The following is a 19,212-nucleotide window of genomic DNA, read 5'->3' on the forward strand; positions in this document are numbered from 1 at the left end:
TATATTTGAAGGGTCTCTGGCTAAGGGATGGTGCAGAGAGAGTAATTTCACTTCCCATTGTGTTGTCCCAAACACTTTCTCTGAAGGCAGTAGGCTGCAGCAGTGGATGAATAGCTCTGGTGGCATTAGCCCACCTGTGAGGTGTTTCCTTAAAGCTACTGCGTGTTCTGGTGTCTGGCTGCTGACAGAGGGCTGGAGCTGATGTGGGAAGGGTCACCAGACCCCCAGGAAAGGCGTTGGCTGAGAGCAAATGTCATCAGCCAAACTGCACCCGTGTGGCCCCACTGCTGGTGTGAAGGCAGGGGAGCAGCTAACACTCAGTCTCCTCAAAAAATACCTTTGAAAATGTTTTCATAAGGTTTTTGCTTTGCTTTAGTCACAAAAACCAAGGCTAGAAGATAGTTTGAGAGCTCTTTAAGGTAAGTCCTTTGGTGCCTTTCCTACAGGTGCAGGTAATTGCAGAGAGATTTGGGATCTGTCTAAGTCAGATCCTGCCCATTAAAAAATAGATCTCAGTGCTGGATTTGACATGCAGTGTTGACATCCTTCTTTTATAGTAAGTCAGATGATATGTTTAGCAGACAGCTACTTTGACAACTTTCCTTCTGAGAAGCTAAAGGAGGAAAATGCTGAAAATTTCCTGTAGCTTTTGGCATTTTATGTGCTTGCTGGGCTAATCTTTGTAAAATCTTGATGTTGAGAGGTCACTTACTGATACCAGAGGCAAATGCAACTCCAGAGACTTCATTTCATTGCAGTTAGGGAGCTGGACCTCCTGTTAACAAAAAATATTGCCTTGCTTCATTAAAGGGAAAACACACTCACCAGCTTCTGAACTTTGATACCAATTCTGCAGGATCTTTCTAAACCTTCCATTTCTTTCCATTAGAAAAATCACCTGCACAAATCTTTCAAGAAATTATCAAATGAATCCTCTTCATAGTTTAAATTTCATCTTGAATGATTCCCTACACAGTTTTCTTTACTTCCTCCTTTCACTTTGCTGCAATACCTTCTCTATCTTGAATAGTTGAATAGCTAAACACCAATATTATGTGACTAACTCCACATACAGACCCTGAAGCCTTGAAGAGTTATTGAACAAGAGTTGAGCTGCCTATGTGCTCATTCAGAATGAGATGAAAGCCAGACAAGAGCCTTGTAGAGGAAGTCAGTCTGGATGTCTCATTGTATCACCTCCTGCATTAACAGGAAACACCTAGAGTGGGATCTCTAAAGTTTTCCTGAGGCCTTTTGACTGGTTACTGTGAATATATTTTTTTCAAAATAATTATTTTCTCTAGGGTGTAAAATGTCTAGATTGTTTTCCTTTGTATTGGTTTGAAGAACAACAATGCATATACCATATTTTTATTCAGCCATAATGAAAACTGATTATATATGAATGTAAAGGGGTTTCTTTTGTTAAATGGCTTGGTCATGTTTGCCCTCTAGTGGCAGTGAGTTTGCAGCTGATGGACCCCCAGAAGTGGCCAAGAGGAGCAGGGGACATCACAAATGAATTTTATTTAACTCTGTTCTTGGTTTTGTGGTTCTATTTGTCAGCTTCTACTGTGAGCATAAAAATGTACAGGGAAGGCTTCCTCTCACCTAGAGGTCAGGGTGAAGTGTGAGTAAACCTATTTCCTGCTGCTCCAATCCCTGAAGGGTAAAACCATTGAGAAGATCACCAAGTCTCTTATCTAGAAGGTAAATGCAGCAGCAGCAGCTGGTAGGAGCAGAGGGGACTGCAGTTTGCTTTCCTGAGGGTTTGCTATCCGAATCTGTTCAGCTTGTTGAGACACCCTTGGTTATGTAGTGCTTTCCTGACAACCCTGCTTGCTGACTAACAAGGGAAAAATAAACCCTACAAATAGCATAATGCAGAGTTCAGGCAAAGAGAAGAACTTAAAGTAGGAAAGGCCTTTTCATAGGAAGGAAATCTTCTGGGGAGGGAAGAGGGTAATGAAACTCAGTAGCTGTGAAATTGCTGTGTGATCACCAAGCAAGAAAAGAACTTGGTTTGTCAGTCAGAAAAATTATTGCAGTTTTCAGTCTTGAGACATTAGAATAGCAAGGCAGATTCTGCCACAGATTTCTCATCTACTGTTTTAAAAGATCTATCAACATTTTATTTCTCATATGCTGTTTTAAAAGATCTATCAACATTTTTACAGCAGAAGAAACTTTTTTTCCTTTCTTCCTTAGGTGCATATTGATGTGGAGGAAAAGAGCAAGGCTTATGCTTTCAGTCTTAGTGCAACTATAGAGGAAATGGCTGACATTTAAGGATGATGCAATGAGGAAATTACCAGGTATTTTCCTGAGGGGCTGACTCTGGGTGATCCCACTCCATCTGTATTCCTTACACCTGTGACTCAGGGCCATTGGTTTTTAAAAAGCACTATTTATTATGTCTTGATTGCCTTAGGATGAAGTGCTTGTAGAATAGTGGAAATGTAATGAGAGCCTTATTGGATGAGAGACTTCTCAAGCTAAAATATGAGTTTTGGCAGCTTGGCTAAACAAATACATTTCCAGCTAGCAGTTGTGAAAATCTCACACTGTCTCCAGCCCAGAGGTTATGCAAATGTAAGCTGTTGTGGCACTGCTTGTCTCTTCTGCTCCATATGGAGCTGCAGTTAGAAGGGGACTTGGTGAAGGGATGGACACAATTACAGGAAATATTTCTATTGCTGTTATGGGGCCATTCAGGCAGAGAGTCCTGATCACTGATTTCAGAACAAATCTAATGCATATACAAATAATTAAAAAACCTCCTTTAAAGTGAGATTTTTTAGGGAGAAACAAGCTCAGGAAGATCAAAAATGTACACATTTCAAATACTCTTTGGTACCATGCTGAAAATATGCAGCAGGTGAGAGAGGTGACATTCAAAAGTTTGTATTATAAAGGAGTTACCCCTAGAATCGATAATAGAAGCTGTGTAAGAAATGAGAAATTCTCTTATTTATTTTTATATTTATATTGACATGGTATAGAACCATACTATACTCTGAGCTATGATTCTGCTTGGCCAGGACAGGGTTTACTCTGTAGGTATTTATGTAAAGCTGCAGATTTGGTAGAACACAGAGCACAGAGCCTGTGCCTATAACCTAAACCATGACCTTTAATTCAGCCAGTCTGTGCCTAATCATTAAGAGAAAGCTGAAATGGGATACCAAATGATGTGCAAAAATTTAGTGCTCTGAGCTTCAGGTCCTTTGAGAAATATCAATGAAATAAATTCTGAAATTCAATAAATAAAGCACCTCTGAAAAGCTCCTTTGTCCCCTGGCTGAGTGAAGGAGGTGAGGCAGAGAGCAGCCTGCAGGTGCTGCAGAAAGAAGCCACTTCCCAGGGCTGCCTGGGGCTGTCACAGGCGCCTTGCTCTGCGCAGGGGGGGATGGCAGCATCCCAGAATTTCTCATGAGTGGAGCAATCCATTTTGTCAATCTACCAGCTGGCCAAGAGGTGCGGGCAGTGCCAGGTTCCCTGTCTGCCTGGTGCTAACCAGCTGGCCCTGGGCAGGCTCAGGAGCCTGCAGAGCCAAGCTGAAGGCAGGAGGCAGCGCAGGGGAGCTGGCTGCTGGCTGGACTCGGGGCTGGCAGCCCTACCCGGCCCGGGGAGCGGTGTAATCCGTATGGCTGCAGCTGGGGAGCTGAGCACTTGGCAAAGGGGACAGCCTGCCTGCCAGATTTATTTTGGTCTGTCAGGCAAGGTCACCAATTAATTCCTCCGGAGCATTTCAGTTTGGTTGCGTTAGGATTTTCCAATGTGAAGCTGTAGTGTTGTAGAGATTGATGCCCAGCTTCACAGAGGAAAGAAAAAGCCTTAGATACAATGCAGGTGCTTATACTCAAGACTGAAATCCTTAATACTCCCTTCTATACCTTTAAATAGTGAAGTCTTTCACTGCCTAATTCTGCAGAGCTCTCCAGCATCCTAAAAAGCAGCCTTGCCTTTGCTCAGAAATGGTGGAAAATCTGCAGGGCTCGGCCCCTTCTCACATATATGATATGAAAAGTTTCATATAATTGTTTCATATAATGTTTATAAGGAATGTTGGGTTACTTTTTCTTGTGAATGTTAAGAAGAAACGGGAAGGTTTGGTGCTTGCATGTGTCCTGACCAGACCAGTGGATGCATAAATGGGGAAGGGAAACTGGGTCTGCAGGAAGAGACAGGCTACAGATAATGAAGGGAAAGCTCTGTGATCAGATCTGTCAATATAGAAAATTCCTGCTTATCAAAGCCCATCTGAAAGGCAACTTAAAATCATTAGGCCATGGAAATGTTTGCTGTGAATTACAGCTCAGTGAACTGCAAGCGAAAAAAAGGGATAACCAGATTTTTTCTGTACATTGAGCATTTCCAGGTACCAAAAAACCAACCTTCTCACACTGATTCAGGATGAACTGTAAGTACTATTTTTGAGCAGCTTTGGATTTTCTTAGCAAACAGTTCTTCCAGTACTGCTTACAGTATAATTATTGCCTATCCAGAAATACCAAAAATAAGAATGTCTTATGCAATGCCTTTTTCCTCTGGGGACAGTGTGAAATGGTATTCAGAATAGTACCAAGCTGTAATGTACTTACAGGAAAAAAAAAATCACATAGTAATCAAGTGTGGAGATAAGAGGGAAAAACACCCCACCTCAAACCTTAAATGGAATTTATGTAAAACTACTTGGAATATATCAGACCTATTAAAAAAAACCTCAAGGAAAAACATTTAAGCCATTGTAACTAAATAAAAAAAGCCAGTAGATGGCATAAGAGACCTTAAGATTCGACATAAAACTCAGATGGTCACTAATAGCTACTCCTGCAATCTTCTGAGCTGTCTCTGGTTTTAGCCCTAACTACTGCATTTGCTGGATTCCTGAGGTTTCTTATTCATCGGCTGCACTTAGATCCGCACAGTACATTTATTTTTAGGGATAACTAAAGTTCATTTAATAACTCATTCAAACATGCTGAGTAAAAGCCTGGCTCTGTTGAGATTAACCATTGGTTTCAGTAGGGTTAGAATTGAAGATTTTTTTTTTTTTAACGCTCACACTGCGGAGCTGGCATTTCATTTCCAGGAAGGGTCTGGTATTAGTGGTTTTGTCCTTTCCTATCACACTGCAGCTCCTTTCTCTGGAGCAGAATGATCCTGCTTTCCTGAGATTCACTGTGTCATTTAAAATTAGTGAATCAAAAGAGCCAGGTCTGGTGGACAGAAGGTTTGTTGTCTTTGTCTAGGATACAAAAGGCAGTTTCTCCAATAGCCTTTTTGCCTATCTGTCTGTAATAGCACCATCCAATGCCAGGCTTTTAGGAATAATCCACTAAGGTATAACCAAAGCTGACCATGAACAAATTAACTGTATTGTTTTGATTTTTTCCAAATGTATAGTTATTTTACAGTTGGATGAATCTGAAAATGAAAACCTTCAACTTAGCAATAAAATATACTCATGTGGTTAGGAGATCTAGTGGAAAAATTTACTTTTCATTTCTAGAATCACTGAAGAACTTGCAAAAGACATATGGGACTATAAATTCATAAGCATTTCTGACTCCATCAAGTAGGTAAGTAGTCATATCTTTCTGATGCAGAAAATAATACACAGAAGAAGTCCCCAGCCTCATGGAAAACCACATTACAGAGCTGCAAGGGCAGGATTAGGATGCAAGCCTGGCTTATGCTTAGGTCTGCATCTTTTTTCTGACACTTTTTTAAAAAAACAATACTAGACTACCATAATTGCAAGATTATATTACTTGGTTACTGCAGTAAAGTCCAGAATTCATTAATGCATACATTTGAGAAGCACTAGGAATGAAAGGTGGAATGCATAAAAGCTCAGCCTGTGTAGTACACATTTTAATACTCAGTTGGGTACATAGTTTTGGCTTGCTTTATAAGATAGGACAGGCATGATTTCCAAATGAAGTTTAGATCTGGACTGCAGATATTCTCCCAGATGGGTTGGAAATGTCTGTGTGGTGCATTAGAAATTCCAGAAGGGCTTTTTCACACATGTACTGCTAATGTTCTTAATTCCTTTGGCAAAATGAGCTGGTTCTAAGCCTTTCTTTGCTGTGCACACTACCATCTTCAGGCTTTTCTAATGTTCATTACATTGTGATTTTACAGTTGCAGTGAAGCCTTTCAGACAGTCAAAGGCATTCAGCTGTCTCAGCAAGAGGGCACTAAGGAACAGGAGCTGGACAGAAAGGAAAGCTGCCCCTTAGAAGTGGAAATGAGAGCTGTGTCCTGCCCGTGCCCTCTGCAGAGCAGGGAAAGGTCTGTGCCTGGGCTTTACCTGCTTTCCCCCGAGCTGAGCCTGCACCCCAGCCCAGGCTGCAGTTCTGGGGGGTGATGGTGACTGAATTCCCTGCCCCAGGAGCAGAATTTCTTCTCTTACTAATGGGTCTTTGCTGTTACTAAACCTCTGTTTTAGTAGTTGAGCATGAAACTTCATTTTTCTTCTCCCCCTACTAACTTTGTCTTATCTGAAGAGGTTGACTGGCAAAAGTTTCTCTTTTGTAAACAAGCGGATTAAAGAGAGAGGTGTTGGATTAAAGATGACAGTCTGATCCTATGAAAGTCAATGTCAAATCTCCCATAAGCCACGGTGAAAACAATACCAACCAGAAAAGAACTCTCCAGGTGAAAGACTAGTGTGATTTTAAGGGAAAGTGGAATGCAATATTCCTCATCTCCCCTCTTGTTTGAGGCTGTTTTGCAATCTAGCACTTTTGATGAGTTAGGAAAACACAGCTTTTGTACAATTTGTGAATGCTTTATTAAAAATAAAAACACAGGGCAAGGATTCATGTTACTGGTCTTAGTTTGGAGATCCATGCATGAAGAAAAGCTGTTGAATAGAGCACAGGCTATTTGCATATATTTTTAAACGCAGTACATAGAGGAATTAAGGCTGGGGGAGGATAAAGAGGCAGGTAGCTGCCTTCTGCCTTTGTAGGTTATCCCCAGGAGCAAGGCTTGGGGCAGAGGCAAATACCCTTGTCCCAAAGTATGCATCAGGCATCTGGTCTGAACAAAGTTGTAATGGCTTACTTCTGGAAGTAATGATGTTGTGGCTGTACATGGAGAAAAACTGGGCCTTTTCTGAAAGCTGGTGGCAAGCTGCAACTGGAGAGAGAGTAAAAGGAGTACCTCCTTACATTACTCATGCTTCTGCTCTCGAAAGAAAAGCACTGTGAAGAGTTATGCTGTAATTGTTCAACTATTTAGTCTTCAATCATTTTTCTGATAGATCAGTTTTTAGTTAGAAAGAAAAGTATTTTCTTTAATGACAGCTTCCATCAGGGTTTGGGTTCAGCTGTACCTTGCCCACACTAAGGCTTCTCCTGGAAGAGCCTGCTGGCTGCTATTGACTGCTATGGAAAACATGCCATGGTTCAGTGCACGGCTGAGTTGTGACACAGGGTGAAGAGGTATTGTGCCATTGCTTGGGGGTTTGAGGGTGCCTCCTATTCCTGGTCTCCTGGGGTGGGAGGGAATTACCTTTTTGCACAGTGAAAGCTAGCAGATTGACTCTTCACTGGTTAAACACAGTCTGACTGTCCTGCTTGTATTTTATTTTAGCTTTATGATGCTATTGATCTTACATATCTTTCTATATATTGCTTTTCGGAGTATTTGGAATGCTACTTGATGTATTATTGTTCCCTGAAGTTTTTGAAGCCATCATTTTCATAAATATACAATAGGAGATGGTAAAGCAAAAAAAAGTTCCTATTCACAGTTTTAGTTAGTTCATGAAGCAACAGCACATCCATTGAAATTTAAATGAAAATGGGGACTGTGTCACACACTATAGCTCTCTGGAAAGCTACAGTGGGAGTCTAGCGGTCCAATTCATTCCTTTGTAGAATGTACTAAGGCTAATGGTCTTGCTGGGAGTAAAATATATTTTTTTGCAGAATGGTTCCAGGAACAGACGTTGCTCTTTACCAGAAAACATAAAAGAAAACAAATGCTTACTGTGTCTTTAGTATGCTAAATATGAAATTCTTTGCACAATGGAATGTTAGCAGTAGCCATAATCATGTTTTCCTTTCATCACCTAGTGAACATAATTTTAAGAGCAGACTGCTGTAATTATATCTCAGATAAAAGGGAACAGAATTTCTGTATAATATTATAGTTGCCCTGATTGTTTTGTTGATAGGGAAAAATAAAGAGATACCACATGAATACTTATTTAATGAACATATTTATTAAGCAGTGCAGACTGTACATAATGCATTTGGCTTTGCAGTAGACTTACTTTCTTCAAGCACCTTTCTTAATATTTTACTACAGCTATTATGTTCCCTTCTTATCTGTCCAGCTATTCAATTATTTGTGTAGTATGTCTATAGCACAATGCCAAAACGTTTAGCTTAACTACAGCTGCCAGTGCAGGTACAATCAATGTCAGCATCCACAGACTCCACAACATCCTCAAATGCAGATTTCTTATCGCTGCTTTTCTGCCATTCCAACAGGCTTACAGCAGTTTCTGTCAGAAGAGTGAAGCCATTGTTAACTAACATCAAGCAAATTAACACATTTCAAAGAAATACTGTTTTGATGGCTGTCAACTCCCTCATCAAGTAAAGAATGAAATCCTGCCCTCACGACTGACATCTAACTGAGTCATTGACTTGGAACAGGATTTTCACCCATGATATAATTACTGTAATACTTCCCTAAAACCAAAATGAATTACATTTCATGAAGCACAAAGACAAAAGGAGGCTGTGAAAATGCTGGAGGTAGCCCCTGTCAGTGTAAGAGCAGCACGTACCAATCCACATCAGCAATCACTTCTGTTAGTGCTGCACAGCACTGGGTATTTCTGCTGACTATTTGTCGAAGTTCATTTCTGAAGGGTAAGCCCTTTGGAGAATTTTCAGAGGTTCATAAACTTCTAATTAAAGTTTCCCATGTATTGTGAAATCTGGCAGAGCATTCTCAGTTGCAGTATTAACCTTACCACACTGCTTTATCAACAGCAGCTTGAATAAGCCATATTCCTTAATGCTGAAATAATCTAAATGGAATAATGATATTCATTCTCCCAATAAATATTCCTAGCTAGTTGGAGGTTTATCATTGCATTGGAAGAATATTAGGATATCCATTTAGATTAAGTTTGTATAATGAAAATGCGTAAAGCTTTCATAATTTTACTTCCATTTGTTTTATTCCTCAGTTGGACAGTACACCTATAACATGCCATCCCTCATCACAGGGAAATATGGACACTGCTGTATGAGTTCAGGTTGCATCAGTCACTTATCTTCTGAAAGGTTAACACTCTCCATGGCTAAATTACTGTCCAACATTAACAGCAGGTTTTGCATAATAAACTGGATAATAAATATTTCCCAGAAAGATGCTGGAGATGCTTTTAAAAATGTACATTATATTTTCAGGCTGTGAAATGAAAAATGCTGTAAAATGTCTGAATTCTGTTTTTTATATACATTATGTCTCTCACTCCTGCTATACTGTGGGTCTGAGCACATTCTTATCCATGTAGGAAATGATTTCCTTGCAAACTGGATTGTGGGTGAGTAACTGATCCCCTTGTGGCATGTTTGAAATATAAACCAATATGTGGACTTGGAGTGATGCCTGCTTCAGTCAAGTTCCTAAGGCCACAGTCTTGCTGATTTGAGGACAACAGGAGAAATTATGCATTCTTGTGCTTCATTTTATCCTTGCTCCACTGCAAGTGGGGTCCTTGGCAGTGGGAGGGGTCCTTGAATTTTGAAACAGCAAACTATCATGTCTGTATTCTCACATAAAGAGTTGAGAAAAGTTCTTTGTCCTGTGCTTGCGTGTTCCTAGATTGAGAAAGGTGAAGATTTCTACTGCTTCTACTGCTTCTCCAAGTCAGTAGACAAAGAAAGAAAAATAATAGTTTTTAAGTGGTGGCCTTGTATTCCTACTGATCTTTAGCCTAAGAAAAAGTAATCAATTTAGCAAGCTAAAGAACGATAAATGGAATCTTTTTCTTCCTCCTCCCTCTCTTCCTCTTTTTCTGCTTCCTCTTCAGGGTAAATAAATAACTAAATATATAAACAAACAAACAAACAAGATCTTGATTAGAAGTACTGCAAGCAGACTCCCCAGTCTCTGCTTCAGTAAATGAACAACAGAAGCCTGCAGTTGCTCTGAAAGCAGCACTGGCTGCAACAACTAACATATTTTTTTTTCTGATTTTCCTCTTTTTTCAAACTGTTTCCTCTTTTCTACCACAGCTTTATCATAGCCTAATATTCTAAGGCAGTGAGTGGTCTGGGGTTATGACACCTCAGAGATACAGACTTGGATCCACAATAGAAATCTGTGAAACGTGGATATAACAAGATTTTGGAAGGATTTTTGTAGAGGGTGGGCTTTTCCATTTATGAAAGAATGCATCCAATCTCATCTCAGGGAGCCATCAGAAAACTATTAACACTCTCTCTGTGCTACTTGTTGAATAGAATGTTTCAGATATTTGGCTATTGTAGAGAGATCCTCCCTGCTTTCCTGGGCTGATTCAGCACTTTGCAGATATTAGTAACACAAGCAAAGTGCAAAGTTCTACACAGATGTTTAAATTCAGACATAAAATACCCTGTCCTTTCCAGTACTACTCAACACAGGGGTGCATTGGCTCCGGTGAAACTACACTGGATTATCTCAGCTAACAATGATTTGACCAACAATGGTTAACAGAGAGCAAACCACTTCAATCGATACTTCCTAACGTTAGGGTTCCCTGTAAGCTATAAAGATAATTAATTAAAAGACTTAGGAAAGAATGCACCAGAAATATCTGTGGGTTCCAGGTTGGATTTTCTTTTAATGATTACATAACTTCAGTGTGAAACCGTATTAGACTGTGCCTCATGTCCTGGTATAAACGAAATGAGGAAAAGGCTCGTGGTTTTTTGTTTCTTCTTTTTCTTTTTTCCTTCTTTTCTTTTTTTTTTTTTTTAATCTGGGGCATGAGTATGTGTATATAAAATACCTTAAAAACCAAACCATTTTCTGGAACAACCTAGAGAAACTTCCAGCAATGTGGTTTTGCTGATGAATTGCACAGTGGCATAGCATGGCAGCCTAACTACAGCACTCATGTCACACTACCTGATTGACTTTCAATTGCCTCGCCTGCCCCGGTCTACACAAAATTGCAGGCTGTAATGTACATGAAAGGACTCAGTGTTGCTTATCTCAACTTTATGGAGATCCTGAAGACATGACAAATTTTATTTTGTGATTTTATTGATCGCTGCTGCCTGCCCCTTTTACCTCCTCAAATGCTTTTCTCAGATGATGCTACCTGCCATCACCTAACGTAGCTTTTAGCTGGCCAGCACTGTCAGCAGTTATAGCAAATAGTAATGGGATTAAAAACAGCAGCTCAGAGAGGAGCCAGAGCAATACAGGTCTGTGCATGGCTGTGCTGTGTTTTGTTCTTTCGAGTGCTCTGACAGCTCCTGCAGTACGTGACACACAGAGGGAGAAAAATACCGTACCTTTTGGGAAGCAGTGGAAGCCAACCTTTACTGAAGCCTTTTCGACTGGAGTACAGTCTTTCATACATTTCAGTACTGGGTCAACAGAGTAGCACGTAGATTCCTCACCATCAATAGTAGGATTTCGATTCAGCTTCACATAACTGCGCTGCAGCTTGCACCCTAAGAGGAAAAGGAAAGGTAGTTAAAATTGTAGAAATAAATCCCAATCGATCCTTGCAATAATAAAGGTCCATATTTTCTCTTCAGCTTTTATTAAAACACAGGTATCTGACAAACTGTTTTCACAGTAGTGAGGTTATCAAGGTAGGACAATAATAAGTTGAGGAAAGAGTCTGAAAGGGGAGCTATTTTTAAAATCTAATTGCACAATAGAACCCAAATGGAATCATGTATACTCAGTTTTTTAGAACTACATAATACACAGAAAATGACCTCTCATGTCTGAAAGCTATTAAGAATAGATACTGCAAGCACAATGGCTACTTCATTGCATTAGGAAAAATGTCAACCGTAGTGAATGGATAAAAAAAGGGCAGCATTTATTTAATAACAACAAGGATAATTTTTGCATCGGATGACTTTTATAATGCTGCAATTATCTCACTAGAAAGGTATAATGTAACTTAACAGGATCCCAGCTACGACTGTGTTTCCTGACACACAGATAAGTAAAATTCTGCTGCCACTGAAGTCAAGGAGAAAGCAACCATTAACTTCAATAAAATTATTTCAGGTCCAAGGTAAATGGAGACCTACCAAACAAAACTGTATTGATATTTTGGGAATCTAACATTGTTTTTCCAGCTGCGTGTGAGATGTAGTTCTTTACTGTAGGAGTAGTTCTAAATATTTTCCTGAGATTGCACTCTCACAGGGTGCAGAACAAAAATGAATTTTTTTGTGCTTTGGAAATTTACATGAGTCTAGGATCTGACACTGTATTCACAGTCTGCACCTTGTGTGGTGAAATTAAGTCTGCAGACAACAGCTGAAACTGTTTTGATACAATGGTGAAAATCACACTCTTTTTTCCAGTAGGAGCAAGATGAGGGCTGATTTTGCCTCTCAAGAAAAAAAGCTACTCAGTGTAAGAAATAAAAACCAATTATTTAACATTGAATTACACATGAGACAATGACTTTTGCTGGAGTATATATTCTCTATATTCACAAGCAGTGCTTTGAAGAGTCAGTGGTTAATAAAGTTAAAATGGCTACACATGGTTATTGAAATTTCTAAGTAAAAGGTATCCACTGTTTTTAAAAAGTATTTTCTAGCTCTTGGCAGAGGAAAAGAGAAATCATATTCTATCCAAGAATAGAGTTTTTCCAGATCCACTCACCACCAGAGCAGGACTCTTCTAGCAATACCCACGAATGAACAAACGCAGAACAGCTGTGTGCCAGCCTATGGTTTGGCATGAGGAACTCGTTTTCCTTTTCTCTGTCATTATTACCGCAAACTCCACAGGTCTTTCCTTTCATCCACGAAGCAACTGTAACCTGCAAAGCAGCACACCTTTGTAGTGAATGCTGAAGTGTTGCTCTGTCGCACTGGCAAGGCACCAGGCAGAAAGGAAGCAGTAACCTTGAAAGTAAGTGCAGTACCTTAAGATTTGCACCATCAAAAGTCACCTCCTTCAGTCCTAGTTCTGGAACTTCCACAGTAACTGAGTTTTCATTTTTATAAATTTTAACATTGTCTGTAAAAAGATGATGAATCACACAGTGATCGTCTTAAATTAACGGGGAAACTGTGTTACACAAAACTCACCACAATGCATTTTCCTTCACAATAATCATTTTGCTGCTACAGTTAAATATGTATATTTAAATGGAGAGGAAAAACAAAAATAGGAGAAACAATATATTTTCAAAAATATTCTACTGCTGTTACCTATACTTGGAACTGACTTCTGTATCCAGTGTGCTCAATTTTGAGATTATAATGACAGTGGTGGTGCTCCAGCTAAATGTCTGAGCTAAAGCATCTCTCTGTGACTATAACATGAACTTTTTTTCTGAGCAACCACCAAGCTGGGTATATGATAAGAAAGTGCTTTATTCACCTGTCATTTATGCTGGAGGAGTAGAAGTAAGAGTGTATATACTATAGGAAACATGAACGTAAGTCACTACAAAACTTAAGAAAGTAGTTTTGACTTTTCTCTTTGAATTAATTCCATTTGTGTTTTCTTTACACTGAGATTTTTCTGTGAAATTTATAAAACCTTGATATTTAGTTCCCAGGTCAGTCCTGGAAAACTGGGTATCATAGCTTACCTTTTACATACACCGAACCTCCACTGTGTGATAGAACTCGTTCTTCATTGCATGCCACAAGGAGAGATGAATTTGAGGCAGGACAGATTGTGATGTTCCTTCAAAAAAAGCAAAAATGAAAGAGAATAAATTAATGGTTAAATGTGAAAAGTATAGATATTTGTGACTATCTGAATTTGAATGAATGAAAAGGCAATTTTCTTTCCAAAGGGCAAAATTCATTGGGACTGTGGGCTTTAATATTCAAACTTGAAAGAAAAGACAGCATGGGGAATTAGTGATCAAGTTATCAGATATTGGTGGCTGTGGAATTCAAGACAAGAGCAACTACACCGCAGAGCCTCAGACAAGGATTCCTTCTGGAAATTCTGTCTTTCCCCATATATATCTTATTAAAAACCAGTTTCAGCTACAAACTAGATATCTCACTCCCAGAGTAACTCCCTGAGAAACTTTGTACCTAATTTCTAAGCCTCAGTATAAATCACACTTACGCTGATGTTGTATTTATGTGAACCTCTCTTGAGAAAGATTGAGGATCGACCTTTCTCGTAGTAATGATGAACTTTGGGTTTTCAGTGCAGTCTTGAACCACCACCAGCTTGCAGCTTTCATTGAAAGAATATGAATGGCTCACACGATCAAATGTTTTGAAATCCCTCTCCCTGATTTCACACGTGGCTGCAAAACAAAATCATAAAAGAAATGGCAGATGTGACCACTGTATGTGTTGCTGTGAAGTACTGAAAGATACCTCTATGAGATTGAACTACCCAGCAAACAAGAAGAAAACTTCACCTCCTTGGCAGAAGCCAGAGTCTGTAAGGACATGAGAACACTACAAAATAACTACCTGCTGTAGATTATACCAGTATTGATTTTGATTGCGTGCCAAACACAAAACTCAAGCTAACAGGGGCTAAAATGTACAAAATTCTTGAGAGGCTAGATGCCATAAAAAACTGTGATTAAAACTCCCCATTTCCCACAGGAATGCTAGACACCAACCAGGAGAGACTTACGTGGCTCCTTTTTGAATAAAATAAACTGAACAGAAAATATATGGACTCTCTTGTGCCCATCACCTAATGCCTCTCAATGCAGAGCTGGCACCTTCTCAGGAGGGGCAAAAGACAACCTCTAGTCCTTGAAGAGAGGAGTGATTCCCAAATGCTGAAATGTTTACAGCAGTTTGAAGCCTCTTCATTCACCTGCAGAAAAACCTGCTTCTCTGTGAGGGGATGGACTGCTGGAAGCAGGGCTACAGATGTACAGATGCATGCTATGCTTATTAGAGGGAAAGGCAAGGCCCAGCCATGGCAGAGTATGGATCTACACACATCGCTTATTCATGAGACAAACATATAAGCAGCATTTACATTGATCTTCTTGTGCTATTTGTGAAGCTATTTCAGGAAATAAATTCCAGGCAGTGATATCTCGAGTCTCGTAAGCTGGAGATGGGCCTAAGGGCAGAGTGAATGGCAATCGGGATCCCTGACAATAAAGTGTTACCTGGAAAAGCAGAAATGAAAATACATTAAGATAAATTGAACCATATGCTCAAGATATGACTGCAAAAAAAAACCCCACTCTTATCTTGGAAACAAAATCCCCTTGAAGATGCATTTCTGCAATTGCAGTTGTGTTAGTCTCGGCAGAACGAACGTACCCTAACCTTCAGCTTTTGTGAGAAATCATCATAATCTCTTCTAGCCATACTTGACTTTTTGAGAAACTGTTAAGAACACTGAAAAGTAACTGATAGAGATGAGCTTAAGTGGTATTTGAGTGACTTCTTAAAAAATAAGCTAACAAGTTGAGTTACTGAGATGATGGATGTGTTTGGGAAAATGAATCTCATCCATTAAATGCTGAAAACTGGCATGTTCAGCATTGGGGTAAGATCGTTCACTGTAGCTACAAATTATATTGGCCAAGAGAATCCAATGAATGCCTAATGCACCAACTTCCTCATGATCACATATTAAAGATCCTGCAGTACTGAAGCACTGGTGGGTTAAAGACACACGAGTTTCTGTGTATGAATAGCTAGCTGTTATTAATTTGCCAGAGATCCATAGGGGAAATTATTTAAAGAGGTGCACAGGAATTTGGTGGACAAGGACCAATTAATTAGTGGGGCTCTGCAGACCAGGCCTGGGCAGGCTCCTGTGAGAGGATGACTAACTGCTCCAGTTTGGTTAGGGCAGAGTTGCATTTGTGGCTTGCTCAGACCAGTCACATCCAGCATGGTTACTGCAGAGCTGGGACTGGAGTGCCAGCACACACAGGTGCTGTTTGTGGCTGCAGCAGAGTGCAAATTGTTCTCAAGACCCCCTCCATCTGAGACCCTCGTTCGAGAGCTAGTCAAACTGGGTAAAAATGCATAAATGTGTGAGCGCAGAGCAGTCGTATTTGAGACAATTTGGCCTCACTGCTGTTCTCAGAATGCAAATAAAGTATTGGACTATAGAGCCTGGTTTGCAGCTTACTCCTGCACTGGGCCAAAGCAGCACAAAATCAAGGGAGCTGTTGTATGTTTTTGAACACCCACTTCATATAGTCAGGTATGTAGTGGCTTCTCTAAGAGGGAATGTTTTGCTTTTTGTTTCTTTACGTTAAGAGTCAAAACATTCTAAGTTGAAAATCGTTCAATGTAAGAAAAACGAAAATAAAAATTTAATGTACCTCAGGAGCTTTAATTACTGTATCAATTGTTCGTGGAGATGTTGCAGCTGCTCTTACTATAAATTCATGAGATGGATTTCTCTGATGTGCTTCTGAGAAGCCCAACATGAGTGCTGCACCAGGAATGTATTGCATGAATCTAGAGATAAACAAGAAATGACAAACTCAGGTGCATGAACAAAAGCACACGTGGGATGGTGAGGACTACTGGCAGATCCAAAAACTCAGGAAAAAATGGAAGAACTGAAAAGTTGAGGAAATATTACCTTGATTCAAATTAAATGGTTGATTTTATTGAGAAGAAACACACTGGTTTAATTTTGCCTATTTAAAATGGTTGTTTTTTGAGACTGAATAGAAGAATATTTTAAAACAAAATGCATTTTGAACTGAAACAGAAAATTTAATATGGAAAATGAAATCAAGCATACTTTTTAAATATTTGGAGGCTATCATTTAGTATGAAGCATGTGGAAAAACTAGAACACATTCATACTTGTGTACCACTGAACTTGTGGTTACCATCCAAGCACTGCCCAGACAAGTATGTTTGGGTTGAAAAATTTCATTCAATTCTTTCAGTATTTTTCAAAAGCCAAGTAGGGTAAAAAGTCAAATAAAAATTTAGGAAATAAAGAATTACATACTCTGTGCTTGTCTTTTTTATCCAGGATGGAAGCTTTCCCCATTGCACCTTCAGCTGTGCAGCTGGCTTCTTTGCCAGTTGTCCTGTGGTAGCCACTGCTTCTATCCTGTAATCCTGGCACTCCTTGCCCCATCTCAGTCTGGCCTTTGTAAACAGGGAAACAGTCACCCAAAGTTCAGAAAACAAATCCAGAATGAATCTTCACCGTTTCAAAATGCAAAATTTTCTTTATCAGTTTGTGCATTGATCCTTCATATTTCCAATCTTTAAATAGGCTCACGGACAAATTTTGACTTGTTCACGCAAAAGCTGAGCCATAGTAGGGAAAAAGTTTTCTGGTCTGTGCAGAACTACATACACATGTTCGTGTCTCAAAGCAGACACTGAAACATGTTGAGATTTCCTTAGATGTGGTAACTTCTTAATCATTATGTATTTTCTCCTAGAAGAGGACTGGGCTATAATTTCTCTTTGCCTTCTCCAAGACGTCCTGATTTGAACCCACCCCACTTTCTTCAATACTGAATATCATGCTGAAATTTTTAATTGCAGCTGCAAAAAGCAGAGGTTTGCAAATTGTTGCCCAAGCAATTGCTCCAAAAAGCTCAGGGAAAGTACAGCACAGGGATACGCAAAAAAAGTGAGGACCTTTCCCTTCATTTATGATGCTCTCTTTGGCATCAACCTGTTACCCAACTTTGCTTTTTCCATCTTTTCATATAAATCCTAAAAAATACAATGTAAATATATTTGAGTTATGAGTCTTTTGAAATCACAAAACAGTCTGACTTGGACGGGACCGAGAAGGATCATCCAACTCCATCCAGAAAGAGTTCAGCTCCTGAGTGAGTGGCCCATACAGAGATCAAATCCAGTGTCCTTAGTGTTATCAACACCATGCTCTAACCAGCTGAGCTAAACTTGGGGTCAATAAATTAAATACAGAGAACCAGGTAGATACTCATAATAACTCATAGTAGAACAGATAATAGTGATGAAGTCAATGTTTCAATTTATTAATGCTTCCTTTGGTTATATTTTGATTTATCTTGAAAATCAATATTTTTGCCAGAGTTTGAAGTGTGTGAGTGTTTTTTTTACTATTTTCTATTTTATTGGTGAAATATTTTCTGAAACTCCCCAAACTTTATGAAACATTTCAGAAGAAGTATGCCTCTCCTGTTTAATACTGTTAATCAGCAGATTCTCTGTGCCTGCTCTGGGCTTTGTAGATGTCCCTCTGTGCAAAGCTGCCTGGGCACTTACCTGTGCTTTCAGAGGCAGTATCACAGCATCAGCACACACTTTCCAGTTGGTTTCAGCCAGCTGAACCACAACCAGTTGCACATCAACTTTGGCAGCATCAGAACGAACGTATGCTGTGGCTTGATAACCTTGATTTCTGCTGTCACTCCTCACTGCCTGTGCCACGATGGTAATGCCAGGTGGAATTGCGTCTCCCAGGAAGTTGCGCTGAAAAAGAGCCCCCGACCATCTGTGTTTAAGGATTCCTGTGTATTCACCAGAGAACCTGCAGCCCAGTTCATGTGCACTGATTGCAGGCAGCAGCCATTGTCCTTCATCACTTTGGCTTGCAGTGCATGTTTCTATATCCAGAATAGTTAAGGATGAATTTGGTTGGAAACTTAATTATTCAAAATTGTGATTATTTTGATGAGGGATTCCAAGCTATCTTTGTACATATAGCAAGGTTTTGTTCATTGTGGTAAAGTTTCAAATAGTTGCCTACAATGTGTACTAGAGATATTCAGAGTAATATACACACTCACAACATATTTTACTATTCTAGAGTTTCTTCAAGCCAATCAAATATTTTGAAATCCTGCTTAGTAGCAGAATTCCCCATGACATTGCCTGCATTTGCAGAGCTATCTGTTCTATTATTATGTAGATACCTTTTTGCAGTACAATTATAGAACACTATGTGCATAATAAAGGTAAAGGCAATCTGTGCTTAATGGGCCTTCACATTTACCAATCAGTAATGTCCATGGAAAGTCTGATTTTAGTTATACTCTGC

The 19,212-nt window shown here is 39.5% G+C and overlaps 1 protein-coding gene across 1 annotated transcript in view; it reads right to left on the reverse strand.

Annotated features, from left to right (window-relative positions):
* Positions 1-8,411: 8,411 nt before the first annotated feature.
* The window catches only part of LOC311156797 (vitellogenin-1-like), a gene marked incomplete at both ends in the record, with an annotated part of 42,855 nt that continues 32,054 nt past the window's right edge, over positions 8,412-19,212 (reverse strand). Inside the window, 10 exons of the mRNA XM_084211038.1 lie at positions 8,412-8,530; positions 11,550-11,711; positions 12,895-13,054; positions 13,160-13,254; positions 13,835-13,932; positions 14,329-14,515; positions 15,214-15,349; positions 16,526-16,664; positions 17,173-17,315; positions 18,438-18,644. Coding sequence (XP_084067164.1) covers positions 8,412-8,530; positions 11,550-11,711; positions 12,895-13,054; positions 13,160-13,254; positions 13,835-13,932; positions 14,329-14,515; positions 15,214-15,349; positions 16,526-16,664; positions 17,173-17,315; positions 18,438-18,644 — 1,446 coding nt within the window. The remainder of the gene's footprint in view (positions 8,531-11,549; positions 11,712-12,894; positions 13,055-13,159; positions 13,255-13,834; positions 13,933-14,328; positions 14,516-15,213; positions 15,350-16,525; positions 16,665-17,172; positions 17,316-18,437; positions 18,645-19,212) is intronic.

The sequence above is a fragment of the Fringilla coelebs genome (genome assembly GCF_963513975.1).
Source record: "Fringilla coelebs genome assembly, chromosome: 9".
Classification (NCBI taxonomy): Eukaryota; Metazoa; Chordata; class Aves; order Passeriformes; family Fringillidae; genus Fringilla; species Fringilla coelebs.